This window comes from Somniosus microcephalus, chromosome 11 (genome assembly GCF_052327205.1).
Source record: "Somniosus microcephalus isolate GS21.2 chromosome 11, FLI_Smic_1.0, whole genome shotgun sequence".
In the NCBI taxonomy this organism is placed as follows: domain Eukaryota; kingdom Metazoa; phylum Chordata; class Chondrichthyes; order Squaliformes; family Somniosidae; genus Somniosus; species Somniosus microcephalus.
In genome coordinates this window covers 227,165,668-227,181,985 of record NC_140997.1, presented here as the reverse complement: position 1 = coordinate 227,181,985, position 16,318 = coordinate 227,165,668, and the positions used below count along the sequence as shown (strand labels likewise).

The 16,318-nt window shown below is 47.2% G+C and overlaps 1 protein-coding gene across 1 annotated transcript in view; it reads right to left on the bottom strand.

The window, feature by feature from the left end:
• col7a1 (collagen, type VII, alpha 1) overlaps positions 1 to 16,318 on the bottom strand; it is a 418,430-nt gene that overhangs the window by 269,925 nt on the left and 132,187 nt on the right. Inside the window, exons 10-12 of the mRNA XM_086000010.1 lie at positions 12,757 to 12,912; positions 10,276 to 10,395; positions 7,354 to 7,500 (exon numbers count right to left, since the gene is read on the bottom strand). Of these exons, the coding sequence (XP_085856136.1) occupies positions 7,354 to 7,500; positions 10,276 to 10,395; positions 12,757 to 12,912 (423 nt within the window). The remainder of the gene's footprint in view (positions 1 to 7,353; positions 7,501 to 10,275; positions 10,396 to 12,756; positions 12,913 to 16,318) is intronic.

Below are 16,318 nucleotides of genomic sequence, written 5' to 3'. Positions count from 1 at the left end.
TTGCAGACAGTAAGATGCCGGAAGGGCCGACTTCACCAGCTGACGGGACTCGGCAGAAACGGTTGCCCTTAAAATATTACATTTAAAGGCACTGTGCTGCCTCGAGAGGCTGGAGCGTCACAGGTTTAAGTCACAAGATTGCAAGCTTCCAAACACACTGGCCCGGTTTTTAACTCCAGGCGGGTCCTGGGAGTGTGAGCTGGGACCTCGTCCCTTGCAGCAGAAAGCAGGCCGGGACGGACTCTGCCTGGCCGCCTCCTCCACCTCCCACCCTCTGCAAAGATATATTCCCTGCCGTCCATGCTCCAGGGATCCCGCGCAGTGCAGCCGGTGAGACGGCTTTTGAACTGAAAAAAAACCTGCGCATGCCTAATGTTATAAATCTCATCATTATAAAGAAACGACTCATGAAATAACACTGGACGGCCAGCTGGTGGCGCCGTCCAAGGAGTATAAATACTCGGGCGTGGGCCCAGCTTGACTAGGGACATTTTGTAAGACAGGAACTAGTGAAGTACAACTAGACCTCCGTGTTCTGAAATAAGTTGATTAAAGCCTTGCTTTGTACTCGAACCAAGTGCGTAGTGAGTTTTATTACGTCACCTAGACTTTTGAACAGGGCGGGCAGCGTCGTCCCAAACGGCCATCCTTCATGCGTGATCCTAAGCAGCGGGTGCCGGCACACTATTCGACCGTGGGCGGCATCACAGCCATGCCAGATCCTGCCCCTTGCCCGATATCCTCATTCTACCATGAGTGGTTGATCAGTGGCAGAAACCCCAGGCTGATTATTCTCCGCCCCCACACACCACCACAGTTCTTTTAAAGGACCCACACGGCCCCCCAAAATAAATTGCAGAGAACATATGCCCCCATCTTTTTCATTTTTTTTCTCTCTCTCACAAGGGAGCTGTCGATCATTCTGCCATTGCCATTTACACCTCATCCAGAGCCATCTTTTGTTTCTTAACTTGTCCCATTACCAAGTCCTTTTGCCTCGCACCATCATCCCTTTTGTCTCTTAATCTCTCCTGCCTTCCAGCCTATCACAGACCTTCCCTTTTGTTCTTTCCTCCCCTCCCCCCTTCCCTGCCCCTGCACTTGCTTAAAAACCTGTTCCATCTCCAGCTTTTTCCAGTTCTGACGAAGGGTCACCGACCTGAAACGTTAACTTGGTTTCTCTCTCTCTTCACAGATGCTGCCTGACCTGGTGAGTGCTTCCAGCACTTTCTGTATTTATTTCCGATTTCCAGCATCCGCAGTGTTTTTGCTTTTGCAGAGAACATTGCCTGGCATGTGTCCCAAACTTGTCTTTCACATCCCTGAACTCTATGAAAAGGTCTCAGTGAAATAAATGCAGGGTCGGCTGCATCTTTCATTCTGTTAAAAAATAATCTACAAACAGGCTAATTCCCTTTCTTGTTGGTGAATGAATGGATTCACAAGACAAGGCAACATTTCACCCACTTGGCACTGGGCCGAGTCGAACCTTTCTGACTCCTCTCCAGCGCTGCAAGCTTACTCGTAAACCCCTTCTGATACCGTTTCTATTTAGTTGTCATTTTTTTTTTAAATTTGCTCTTCCCTTTTCTCCCCTGAAGGTACTGAGCTGGGCCAACAGTTCAGTGGGCATCAGCGGCCCTCCAGTCACCTCGTCCCAAACGGCCATCCTTCATGCGTGATCCTAAGCAGTGAGTGCCGGCACACTATTTGACCGTGGGCGGCATCACAGCCATGCCAGATCCTGCCCCTTGCCCATGAGTTGTTGATCAGAGACAGAAACCCCAGGCTGATTATTCTCCGCCCCCACAACCCCACAGTTCCTGAACTGGCCAAAAGTCAAATACAGTACGTGGAGATCTTGAGGTGACCTGCGAGCTGACCTTGTTAACTCTTTCAAGGCTGCCAGGAAACGACTAACTGCTGAGATGCACGCACCGTACTTCCTACTTGGCATCTTTGTCGAGCACTTTGGGTTGTCACGTTACATGACAGGTGCTACAGAGGGTCGCTAACCCTCCAGGATTGCCCTGGAGCCTCCAGGAACTGAAGGTTAATCTCCAGGACACCTCTGCGAGCAAAAACCCGAGAGAAAAATCATCAGCGCTTTCTGTTTATTAGTTACAAAATTATTGGAGATGGGGGGTGACATGAATCTTGTCATTCATGTGGAAATTGTTATGTTCATAAATAAATAGACGTTTTTATCATGAACAGCTAGCTTGTGCTAGTCATTTATTCAGCCATGTTGACTTGTATACAGTAGCCATGTTGACTCTCTCGACCAGTGCCTCGTGTTAAACAAGACCACCCCTATAGATGTAGCCCGCTACTAAAACATACAGCTACACCTAGTGTACCATTCTAGAATGACATGTTACTGCATATCATTACATCCCCCTTCCTTTGAGGTTAAACAAAATCAATATCAATCAACTTTCAAGAAAAACGATAAAGGTGATATCAGTAACACTTTTGTTAGTGCTCTATAAACCTTCGAATGAACTTGTTTTTTTTTACATAACGACACAAACATTTTTTTTAAAATCTTCACAACAGTGAACACATCTTCAAAGCTTTACTTTATGAACTCTAAGCTTTTCATTCTTTTATTAGACTTAATCTTTGAGTACAAAGAAAACTATATCAGGCTTTTTTACTTCACGTGTGGATCTTCTCAGCACAGGTAGGTCTGATGTGTTTGCATGAGAGCCTGTATGTGTATTTGTGTTAGATTGTTCTGGTGGTGAGTCACAAGATTCAGTTGCGGCATTGTCATCGATTTGCTCTTGGATAGTTTCTTGTGTTTTCAGGAGGGAACGGCGGTTCCTCCTGAGAATCTGTCCTTCCTCAGTTCTAACAGTGTATGACCTTGGTCCTACTTCCTCAAGAACTGTAGCTTTCCTGTTCCATGCATTTGGATCCTCAATCCTGACAACATCATCCCTTGTCAATGGTTTCATAGTTTTGGATGACTTGTCATAGTGTGATTTCTGTTTCAGCTTTAACAGTTGAAGTCTCTGTCTCAGTTCCTCACTTTGCTGTTCTTTTGCACAGCAGGGTAGCGTGGTGCACAACTTGCGACCCATTAGGAGTTCAGCAGGTGAAGAACCACAGTCTAAAGGGGAGGCTCGGTAGCTCAGCGGGGCGAGATAAGGATCAGACTTGCTTTCTGTTGCTTTCTTCAGTAGCTGTTTGAGAACTTGAACACCTTTCTCTGCCTTACCATTCGACTGAGCATACAGAGGATTGGGTGTGATGTGCTGAAAGTCATAATGTGCTGCAAACTGTTGCCACTCCTTACAGTTGAAGCACGGACGATTGTCGCTAACGGCAATCCTGGGAATCCCATGTCTGGCGAAGATGGATTTAACATGCATTATGACAGTGCTTGCTGATGTGCTTGAGAGCAGCGCCATCTCAGGATAGTTAGAATAGTAGTCAATCACTAATAGATAGTCTTGACCATTCAAATGAAAAAGGTCCATACCAACCTTTTGCCATGGTGCTGTTGGTAAGTCAGCTACTATCATTGGTTCCTTTGCTTGTTTGTTTTGGTGTTTCTGACATGTCTCACATTTGCCTATCATGTTCTCAATGTCCTTATTTATGCCAGGCCAATAAACAGTGTCTCTTGCTCTCCTGTTGCATTTTTCAATTCCGAGGTGTCCCTCATGAATCCTTTTGAGCATGTCTCGACATAGAGCCTGTGGAATGACTATTCTGTTCTGTCTTAGTAATAGTCCACTTGCGACACTCAACTCTGACCTGACGTGATAGTACTTTGGACAGGAACCTTTTGGCCAACCATGATGAATGTTCTCTATTACTGTTTGTAACACTGTATCTTTTACTGTTTCTTCTGCTATTTGCTTTGATTTTGTGTCTGACACGGGCAGCGCAGCAGTGACCATACTCACATGAACATCCACGTCTTCCTCAGTAGAGCTCACAGGACTCATTGTGGGTGCTCGGGATAGTGCATCTGCTAACACTATGTGTTTGCCTGGTGTGTAGATCAGTTCAATGTCATATCTTTGCAGCTTCATCATGAGTCGTTGAATCCTTGGAGACATCTCATTCAGTTTTTTTTTTTACGATGGCAACCAGTGGGCAGTGGTCTGTCTCAACTGTGAAGGTGGGAAGTCCATATATGTAGCCATGGAACTTTTCTAGTCCAACTACCAAGCCTAGACATTCCTTTTCAATCTGGGCGTATCGACACTCAGAGTCAGTCATAGACCTGGAGGCATAGGCAACAGGCTTCCAATCTTCACCCTCTGCTTGTAGCAAGACCGCGCCTAGGCCATCTTTTGATGCATCCGCTGACACTTTGATTCTCTTTGTTGGGTCAAAGAAGGTAAGTACAGGTGTGGTCGTCAGCACTGTTTTGAGGTTCATCCACTCTTGTTCATGTCTTTCTGTCCATGCGAACTCATTTGTTTTATGTAGCAGGTCTCGCAGACAGGCTGTCTTGGCTGACAAGTTAGGAATGAACTTTCCAATGAAGTTTATCATCCCCATGATGCGTAGCACTCCTTTTTTGTCAGTGGGTCGTGGCATGTTGAGTATGGTGTTTACTTTTTCCATATCTGGCTCTATTCCTTTACCAGATAGATTATCTCCTAGGAAAGTGACTTCCTGGACGCCAAACTGACACTTGGCTTTGTTGAGCTTCAGTCCATTCCGGCGTATGCTCTGTAGCACTTTAGTCAGTCTCTCATTGTGTTCTTTCAGTGTGGAGCCCCAGATGATGATGTCATCAACATAGACCCGAACTCCTTCCAGACCTTCAATTATGTGTTCCATCGCTCTATGAAAGATTTCAGATGCAGATATTATCCCAAAAGGCATTCTGAGGAAACAATACCTGCCAAATGGTGTGTTGAAGGTACAGTATTTGGTGCTCTCTTCATCCAGTTTTAGTTGCCAAAATCCTTGTGAGGCATCAAGCTTTGTGAAGTATCTGGCACCTGACATTTCACTGGTGATTTCTTCTCGCTTGGGAATCTGGTAGTGTTCACGTTTTATGTTTGCATTTAAGTCCTTTGGATCCATGCATACTCTTAGATCATTGTTCTTTTTCTTTACACATACCATGGAGTTAACCCAGTCTGTTGGCTCTTCGACTTTCCTGATGACTCCTAGTGTGGTCATTCTGTCCAGTTCTTTCTTGAGCCGGTCACGCAGGGGTGCTGGAACTCTCCGTGGAGCATGTACCACTGGCTGAGCATCCTCCTTTAGCTGGATCTTGTAAGTGAATGGTAGAACTCCAAATCCTTTGAACACAGCCTGGAAATTACTCACTACAGAATCCACTGAGTCATCTGGTCTGCTTATGGCACAGTTTATACGGTAGACTCTCTTGACCAGTTCTAAGTCCTCACAAGCTTTGTCACCTAGTAGTGAATCAAGTCCTTCAGCCACAACAGAAAACATGAGATGATGCACTTTGTCTTTGACTGTCACTTTAAGTCTGCATACACCTAAGCTATCTATTTTCTGTCCATTATAGTTCTTCAGTAGTACTGACTTTTTCTGTATTTTGGGTTTTTCTTTCATATTTTTAATGTCACTCATACTGATTAAGTTTGCTTTTGCCCCAGTGTCTAGTTTCAATGTAACTAATGCTCCATTTACCTGCAGTGGCATCATCCATTTGTCCTCTTTTACTGCATTAACTTTATGTTCAGCATTGTCCATTCCTGAGGGCTGCACATTTTCTGTATCCTTTTCTATATTGTCACATGACACCATTCCTACAAAAAATGTCTCACTTAAATTAGTGTTCTCTTTTACTGCATTAATTTTATGTTCTTTCTTTGTTTTTACTTTTGAAAAGCATTGTTTGGCAAAGTGATTCTTTCCATTACATTTTGTGCACATTTTCCCAAATGCTGGGCATTGTCTTGACTGGTGCTGGTAACCACAGCGTTTACAATTGAAAGTTCCATCCTCCGATTGCTTTGCATTCCTGTTCTGCCCACGTTTCTTCCCCTTGCAGGACACAGCACCGACAGCTGCACTGTCACTCACTACGGTCGCACCATTATTCATTTCACTGTAAGTCTTTGCGTGCTGCAGAGCTAGCTCACTGGCATGGCATTTTTTCACAGCATCCTCCAATGTTAGTTCAGTTTCTCTCAACAGACGTTCCCTGACCTTTTTATCATGAATACCAAACACAATCTGGTCACGAATCATGGATGATTTCAGTTCAGAGAAATTACATGTCTGTGCTTTCAGTTTCAGATCAGTCACAAAGCTATCAAAAGTCTCATTTTGCTGCTGAGTCCGTGAACGGAACACGTACCTCTCATAGGTCTCGTTCTTTTTGGGAGAACAATGTGTATCAAACTTCTTTAGCACGTCATCCATTTTTTCTCTGTCCTCCTCTTGATCAAATACAAACGTATTAAATACCTCTATCGCCTGCGGGCCTGCAACCGTGAGCAGTAATGCTATTTTCCTTGCGTCTGGCTTCATACCGAACCCGATGGCCGCAATGTAGAGTTCGAATTGTTGTTTGAAAGTCCGCCAATTGCAGTCGACATTCCCCGTGAGTTTCAAACCCTCCGGTGGCTTCAAATTCTCCATGTCGTGTTTCGCAATATTCAGCAGATATTACCACTCCTGGTACCATGTTATGTTCATAAATAAATAGACGTTTTTATCATGAACAGCTAGCTTGTGCTAGTCATTTATTCAGCCATGTTGACTTGTATACAGTAGCCATGTTGACTCACTCGACCAGTGTCTCGTGTTAAACAAGACCACCCCTATAGATGTAGCCCACTACTAAAACATACAGCTACACCTAGTGTACCATTCTAGAATGACATGTTACTGCATATCATTACAGAAATGACTTATGAAGTAATACTGGGCGGCCTGCTGGTGGTGCTGTCTAGGGAGAGTATAAATACTCGGGCATGGGCCCAGCTTGCTCAGGACATTCTATTACAGGAACTAGTGAAGGACACAACTAGATCTCCATGTTGAAAAACAGTTGATTAAAGCTTTGTTTAACGCTTAGACCAAGTGCCTAGTAGTTTTCTTATGTCAGGGGAAAAAAGGCTGTTTGATTGGCTGATTCTAAACTGTCAATCGGGTAATGAAGAGACTGTTCGCTTTCCAATTGGCCATAGGGAGGGCGGGGCACTCCGAGGACGGACGTGCTGGGCGACCAGTGGTGGTGGGGGGGGGGGGGGGGGGGGCAGGGGAGGTCATGTGATGAAACCTCCAGGGCTATGGCCAACCCGAGTTGGCGACCCTAGCGCGAGAGAAATGTCAGCTGTCGTTGCGTTTGGGGGTCAGTGTAGCTTCATTCTGCCGGCGGATTAAGACTGGTACCTGTTTTCACCCTGGTATTCGCAGGGGGTCCCTCTGTCCCTCCATATAAGGTCGTTATGGTTACCGTATATTCAGTGTTTGGTAGAAGGCCCTGAATCTGGTAAGATTCAGCGGATGATTTAAGGGTGACTGTCAGGACATCTCTTCCTAGTAGGGAAACAGATAAAGCAGAGAAGTGTCAACAAAAATAGTGCATCAACCAATGTTCCCTGTGAGCTGCGTTTTGTCCTGCGCGGCCCGTTTCTTTTAACGCGCGGTCCCTTTAAATTTCTCCGTGTGCGCGGTATTTACAGTGTAAAAGCCGGTGAGCGGCCCGCGCGGGGCCTTGCAGATCACTGCGCGCGCACCTCAGCAGGAACACTGGTATCACTAACATCTGCCACAGATACGCACAACATGATGACAAAAAAAATACAGAGAAAGGAAGAATTAAATAAAAGTATCACAGGTGGCACAGTGGAGATGCGCATTCAGATGAACCCAGAGATGGTGTCCTGACCTCAGCGGTTGACCTTGCCCCGACGCTCAAGAGCGTGGGGGTGGGATGGGAAAAATAATCAGCTGGGTTTCCTGCTTCCCGATTGTTATCCTGCAATCCCGAGAGAAAAAATAGCGAAGTGAAAGCCAGGATTGTGCTGTGATCACACCCCTCACATTTCAACAGCTTACCCAGCCCTCACCCTCACAACAACAACTTGCATTTATGTAGCGCCTTTAATGTAGTAAAACGTTCCCAGGGCCCTTCACAGGAGCGTTACCAAAACAAAAATGGACACCGAGCCACATGAGGAGATATTAGGGCTGGTGACCAAAAGCTTGTTCAAAGGAGCGACTTAAAATGAGGAGGGAGAGGTGGAGAGCTTTTGGGAGGGAATTCCAGAGCTTAGGGCCATGGCATCTGAGGGTACGGCCACCAATGGTGGAGGGATTAAAATCGGAGGGATGCACAAGAGGCCAGAATTGGAGCGCAGATATCTTGGCGGGGGGGCCGGGCGGGGGATTGTGGGGCTGAAGAAGATTCTTCTTCTTCTTAGGCAGTCCCTCGGAACCGAGGATGACTTGCTTCCACATTAAAAATGAGTTCTCAGGTGACTGCTAAGTCCAATGCGGGACCTACAGTCTCTGTCACAGGTGGGGCAGATGATGGTTGAAGGGGCGGGTGGGTGGGGTGCTTGGGTTGACGTGCGCTCCTTGCGCTGCCTGCGCTTGGCTTCCGCTTGCTCCTGGCGAAGAGACTCGAGGTGTTCGGCGCCTTCCCGGATGCTTCTCCTCCACTTTGTGCAGTCTTGGGCCAGGGATTCCCAGGTGTCAGTGGGGATGTTACACTTTTTCAAGGAGGCTTTGAGGGTGTCCTTGAAGCGTTTCTTCTGCCCACCTGGGGCTCTCTTGCCGTGCCGGAGCTCCGAGTAGAGCGCTTGTTTTGGGAGTCTCGTATCGGGCATGCGGACAATGCGACCCGTCCATCGGAGCTGATCGAGCGTGGTCAAAGCTTCGATGCTGGGGATGTTGGCCTGAGCGAGAACACTGACGTTGGTGCGCCTATCCTGCCAATGGATTTGCAGGATCTTGCGGAGGCAGCGTTGGTGGTACCTCACCAGTGCTTTGAGGTGCCTGCTGTACATGGTCCATGTCTCTGAGGCATACAACAGGGCGGGTATCAGTGCTGCTCTGTAGACCAGAGATAGGGAGGGGGCAAGGCCATGAAGGGATGAGAATTTTGAAATTGAGGCGCTGCTTAACCGGGAGCCAATGTAGGTCAGCGAGCACAGGGGGTGAAGGGTGAACGGGACTTGATGCGAGTTACAGCTTGTATGTGAGGCAAAGTCGGCGCAGTGCCGAAGACTGAGCCACACTGTGGAACTGTAGCCCAGCTAGCCGGGGGGAAATGGGTGGGGAATTATGGGGTACCGTAGCAGAGTGATTATGTTACTGAACTAGTAATCCAGAGGCCTGGACTAATGATCTGGGGGCATGAGTTCATAATCCCACCACGGCAGCTGGGATTGCTGTAAAAACCCATCCGGTTCATTAATGTCCTTCAGGGAAGGAAATCTGCCGTCCTTACCCGGTCTGGCCTATATATGATTCCTAACTGCCCCTCTGAAATGGCGGCTCACCACCACCTTCTCGAGGGCAATGAGCGACGCCCACATCCAGTGAACGAATAACAAAAAAAAAATAGCTGCCACTGAATCTCGGCTTATCTCTGACAAGACAAGATGATGGGCACGGTGCCTTGCTTTAACAGAACAAAAGGGTTTGTGTTGCAAGTACAAGGGTTCTGTTCTCCTTGTGCAAAGGAGCTGAAGCAACAACATTCCAGTTTTCAAACTCAATGAGGGCCAGGGCTGGCCTCTCTGAATTTTGTGCCAACTCTAGGCTCATGTCTTTCATCAGACAATGAAGCTTTGGTATTCTCGCAGGTTCAGAGTTGCTATTTTTAACTGGGACGCAGCGACTAGAACGTTCTATGCCTCAATACACCAAAACCAAAAAAAAGCAACATTATTTCCTTTCTGTTGGCACATTTTTGGCTCATTTTATGCGCCTCACAAAGGTGCAACCTGGTTGAGGGGTTTCCTCGGTGTTTAACAGATTGTCTTTAACAGGACAATTCATGCGCGATTTCTCATCCCTCCCCCCATCCCAATTTTATACCCCCCCTGTCCTGTCTGGCTTGGGTGCAGTCCCATGGGAGCCGGGCACCCGGCGGTACGTTACTCAACTGGCAAGTGTCGGCTAGCTATTCAACCAAGGAGGGCATCGCTGGCATGCCCGAATCCCATCCCTTTCCCGCAGGGCTCACCGGATAACGATCTGGGGCAGGGCAACCAGGCCTGACCGCTTTGTCTGAACTGCTCGATTGAAGAAAGAAAAAGAGGATTTTCTCTTTAATATCTGGGTCTCGTCGGATATTCTCACCTGTGGATGGGCCCCACTTCAGTCGGTAGTTTGTAGCTCCACTCACTCCTCTCCACATGACTTGCGCGCTCTGCGGAGTCACGTTTTGAACTGTCAGTTGCTGTACCGATTCCAAAGGCACTGAAAGCACAAAACCGGTTTCATTTTACTTTTCTTTCCAGCCGCCAGGGTCCTACTCTCGAATTCCCTCCCTAAACTCCTCTGCCTTTCCACCTCCCTCCCCTGCTCCAAGAACCTCCTCAAAACTTCAAGCTTCAAGTCTCCCCTCCTAACCTCTCCCTTTCCTGGTTCAATATCCATCTCCTTTTATGCCCATATGAGTAAAACTACCAGAACTGCTAGTACTACTACTGTTTCGACATTAGTGCTACTATCATTACTAGTGCTGCTACCAGTACTAGTGCTACTACCATTACTACTACTGTTATTATTGCTACTTATGAAGGGATTAGTTAGGGTGGACATAGAGAAAATGGTTCCACTTGTGGGGGGAGACCAGAACTAGGGGCCATAAATATAAGATAGTTACTAATAAATCCAATAGGGAATTCAGGAGAAACCTCTTTACCCAGAGAGTGTTTACAATGTGGAACTCGCTACCACAGGGAGTGGTTGAGGAGAATAGTATAGATGCATTTAAGGGGAGGCTAGATAAACTCGCAAGGGAGAAAGGAATAGAAAGGAACAGAAATTGGAAAGAGCCGAAGAGAAGATGAGATAGCTTGAGAAATGGTCGCGAGAGGAAGCTAAAAGTTGGTTGTCGAAACCAGTAGATAGTAGTAAGAAGGGAAGACTGAGAGCGTGAAGGCTTGCCACAGATGGTGTGATGAGTCTTGGTTTCAAAATAGTGAGGATGAAAAAGCAGCGAATGCCTGTAGGAGGAGATCTTTGGTGCTTAGAAGGAACAAAAATTCAGAGGAGCACTGGTCGTAGCATAAGGTAGTCACTAATAAATCCAACAGTGAATTCAGGAGGAATTTCTTTACCCAGAGAGTGGTGAGAATGTGGAACTCGCTACCACAGGGAGCAGTTGAGGCGAATAGCAGAGATGCATTTAAGGGGAAGCTCGATAAGCACACGAGGGAGGAAGGAATAGAAGGATATGCTGATGGGGTGAGATGAAGTAGGGCGGGAGGAGTCTCGTGTGGAGCATAAACACTGGCACGGACCAGCTGGGCCGAATGGCCTGTTTCTGTGCTGTACATGCTATGTAATATTACAACAACAACAACAACGTCACATTCCCACAGAGATCCCCAGGTAAAAGCCTCAAGAGTACTTAACAAGATGGATGCCAAGTAGGAAAATGGAGGGCAAATGTAGGGAGTGGTCGAAGACAAAGGGAAGGGGTCTGTGAGCGGCTTTCGAAAGCAGGAGGGGAGACGTCGCGGCAGAATGGTTTCGGGAGCGAATTGCAGAGGGCAGGAGTTGAGTGAGTGAGTGAGTGAGTGAAATAAGTGGGCTGAAAAATAAAAAGCAACTCGACGTATTTCGGGGATTGAGAGATAGGAGAGAAAGGGATGGGCTGGCTTCCCTTTTCCGAAAAATGATGTTCTCGATGAATCCGGGGCCTTCCTGGTCTGAGACACCCAATAACGCACCAGGTCGTTCGGTTTGCCAATCCTCTGGGGTTGTCCTGGAGTCTCAGGGAATGTCGGGTTTTGATAGGGTAGAGAGGGAGAAACTGTTTTAAACTGGCAGGAGGGTCGGGAACCAGAGGATCACAGAGTGAAGATAATTGGCAAAAGAAATCCCAGGGGGGAGATGAGCAGAGAATTTTTTTTTTTTAAACTTAGTGAGTTCTGGAATGGACGGTGGAAGCAGATTCAATAGTAACTTTCAAAAGTGAAATTGGATAAATACTTGAAAAGAAAACAATTTGCAGGGCTATGGGGAAAGGGCGGTGGGGGGGGGGGAAAAGCAGGACTAATTGGATCGCTCTTTTCAAAGAGCCGGCACAGGCACGACGGGCCGAATGGCCTCCTTCTGTGCTGAATGATTCTATGAAGCAGCTTTTTAGGGGTGGAAGGAGGCAATATAACACTGGATATACATATACAGAACGCGCACGCATCACCGCTAACAATCGACACACAGATCGTCTTGAGGATAGCAAACGCCCGCCGACACACTCGCCCAGCGTTGGAGGTCCAGCCTATTTACTTTTCCGACGGCACGTATTCGAAGCCTGCCCAGGGGCTGTAGGGGCCCACTCGCCCTCTCTTGGAGGCAGTGTGGTAAACCACTGTTTGTATTCCACTGTGTACATGCCTGGACATGCCTCGGCTGACTCCTCCCACAAGTCCTAGTATAAAAGGTGACTGCTCCCCAGCCCCTTTGTATTCTGGACCGGTCGACCACTCGAGGCAGACCTTCATTCTTTTGTTAATAAAAGCCTTTAGTTACTCTCTTAACTCTCAGTCTTTTATGAGTAATTGATAGCGCATCAGGCAGCAGCTGGAGAGCGCTGCGGGTACTTACGTGTCTTGCCAGAGAGGGAGGCGGGCGCTGCGGTGTTCCTCGGGTGGAGGGGGTGAATGGTGACAATATACTCGGTGTCCGGCAGCAGCTCCTCCAGGGTATAGGAGGCGCTGTTAGCACTCAGGTTCTTCTCCTCCAGTTGTGTGTCTGCTTCTCCTGTGGGGGGAGGGGGGTGGGGGGGGGGCAGCAAGCCAGGAAATAAAAAACATTTAAATGAGAATCGATTTAATGTCATTTTACGAATGCATTTTAAGCCATTTGTCATAAAGCCCAGTGTATAAGTAGCATTTTCATGCATAAGAACATAAGAATTAGGAGCTGGAGTCGGCCATACGGCCCCTTGAGCCTGCTCCACCATTCCATAAGATCATGGCTGATCTTCGACCGCAACTCCACTTTCCCGCCTGGTCTCCATATCCCTCGATTCCCCTAGAGTCCAAAAATCTATCGCTCTCAGCCTCAAATGTACTCTGTGTTAAGAATTCCAAAAATTCACAACCCTCTGAGTGAAGAAATTTCTCCTCATCTCAGTCCTAAATGGCCGACCCCTTATCCTGAGACTGTGACCCCTGGTTCTAGACTCTTCAGCCAGGGGGAAACAACCTCTCAGCATCTACCCTGTCAAGCCCTGTAACAATTTTGTATGTTTCAATGAGATCACATCTCATTCTTCTAAATGCCAGAGAATGCAACTTTTTAACAGCTTACACAGTTCTGCACTTAACATTAAGTTTTATTGGCCCACCAGATTTTATTCCAAGTTTCCTTCATTAACCCCTGCTCTTGCTGGGGAACGGGCTCCCTTCCATTACCGCACGCAAGTGGCTGTTCTTCACGTGCGAGCCCAGACCATGTCAGCGAGCTATTTGACCATGAAGAGCGTCACTGCCTCGCCCAATCCTATTCTCATCCCACTTCCGTGCTTTGTCAGCTGTGGCTCAGTGGGCAGCACTCTCTCTCTCTCTCGCCTCTGAGTCAGAAGGTTGTGGGTTCAAGTCCCACTCCACAGACTTCAGCACAAAATCTAGGCTGACACTCCAGTGTAGTACTGAGGGAGTGCTGCACTGTCGGAGGTGCCGTCTTTCGGGTGAGACACTGGCCCAGAAATTCGGGTCGGAGGCTTCCTGCGGGTGCACTTGCCTAGCGCGCCGGCCGTTGAGCTGTGGGCCCGCGTAGGATTCCGATCCTGGGCCTCCTCCAACTGCCGGTGTGCAGTGCTTGCGTATCCCAGGGGCGCAGTTAGTTCGAAGCGTCCCCTGGGATCGCATGGGCCATGGAGAGCCAATCGGAGCAGGGAATGTTTCATTCATAAAATTGACAGGAAGAGCTGTCAAAACTATAAATACAAAACATAACTAAAACTTCAAATATATACTTTTTTTTTAAATCACATTTTTAAAATAACTATAAATTAATTTAAACAATAATTTAAATTTTTGAAAAAATTAATTACAGTTTCTAACGGGGCTAAAAATAAACTTACCTTTCTTTAACGTATTTAAAAACAATAAACCTGTGGAAAATGTTTTTAATTTTTACTTAACTCACCACTTACCTTGTTAAAAGCAGACCTTGCGCCTGCTTTTTAAAAGTGTAACTCCTGGAGCCTCTCCGGCGCACGCATTCGACCTGTGAACCCCTTTCTTTAAGGGAACGGAAGTTCCGATTTCCCGCGCATGCCTACGCGTGAGTATACACCGCGTACTCACCCGTGGAGACCCGAATTTCTGGGCCATTAAACTGAGGCATCAAGTGGACATAAAAGATCCCATGGCACCATCTGAAGAAGAGCGGCAGAGTTCTCCCCAGTGTCCTGGCCAATATTTATCCCTCAACCAACATCACACTGGTCATTATCACGTTGCTGTTTGTGGGAGCTTGCTGTGCGCAAATTGGCTGCTGCGTTTCCCACATTACAACGGTGACTACACTTCAAAAAGTACTTCATTGGCTGTAAAGCTCTTTGGGGCGTCCTGAGGTCGTGAATGGCGCTATAGAAATGCAAGTCTTTCTAACTGTACAAATGCAAGGTTTCCACTTTCCATGCTTGTCAATCTCATAGCTTCTCTTTGAGAGAGCACCAATTTTGTCTTTGTGGGAGATTCTGGGCAGCTTTGTGTCATGGGCCGTAGAGAATAAAACCTCAGGGTATGTAACGTAAAACATATTGCTCAAACTGTGCCAACCAGGTCTCCCTTAGCTAGCACAGAGGAAAAAAAAAATCTTCCACACGAACAGAAGGGGAGGATCTAAATTTGTCGGTGATGCCTTCCTTGGTCGAACAGCCCATCAATGTTGACTGCCTGGGCTCAGATGTGAGATGAAGAATGGGTGATTGGGAGAGCCGTCAGTGTCTATGAGTCAACACTTACAGGGCAGAAGGGATCAAAAAACTGCGACCAGACCAAAAACCACACTGCAGCAATCGAGAAATCATTGTCCATAAAAAGAAACGAGAGGGCCAGCCAGCAGAACATGAGCCCAGTAATTCTGGGCACAACGCGTGAGTACGGACGGGGTACTCACGCGTGTGCCCGGAGGAATTGCCAGTTTTCAGCATGCACAGCGCATGCGCTGAAAACCGGCATTTCCTGTCCTCTGACCCAAGGGGTTAAGAGGCAGAACACGCGCGACTGCACAGGCAGCGCGTGCGCAGTGAAATTCCTTTTTTTTCCCCAGAGTTGCGCGTGTGTAAAGGCCTCCGGTCTTTACGCATTGAAAAACCACACGTAAGTACTTAGTTTTTCAGGTAAGTGGGCTTTTAGTACAATTGAGATTTTTTTTTTCCCACAGGTTTGTTATTTTTTAAAGAATTTACAGTAAGGTAAGTTTAGTTTTAGCCCCGATTTTTTATATAATTTTTTTTTTCAAATTTTAAAATTATTGTTTAAAATAGCTTTTCTGAGTTCTTTATTGTTCATTTAAGTAGTGCAATGTTTTTTTTAATTTTCTTTCAGGTTTAAGTAGTGTTTTGAGGCCAGGAGTTTTCATGAGTTTGACAGCTCTTACTGTCAAACTCATGAATGAGTTTCCCCTCCCCTGATTGGCTGCACAGTGCTCACCTGATCCCAGCCGGCACATCGCACTAACTACGCCGCTGGATCAGGTAAGCACATCGCGCCGGCATCGGAACCGGGCCAGTGACAGGAAATGCAAGCAGGCCCAAGCTTCAGATGTCAGCGCGCAGGGTGAGTGCACATCGGGGGCTTGCACGCGCGGGGGCAAGCTCCCGATCCTAATTTCAGGGCCAATGTTTTATTTTGGTTACTGGAGCAAGCCAGCGAAACAAACTTGCTGTCCGGCGACGAGAGCAGGGCTTATAGAAATTGGCAGCAATTGATGGGAAACCTTAAAACCCCTCCGAGTGCATGACCCCACAACCAACACGTCAAATCAAAACCTACGTCCCATCCAAAGTTCCCCCTAAAAAATGTTTTTGGGTGCGCGGGTTCCTTTAATGGGCTGTGCGGCCCATTCAAAATCTCACGCATTCGCGAAATCTCCAGTTGAAAATGCGGTAAGCGCCTGCACGGGAGCTCCAGACAGCTGCGCGGTTGCGCAG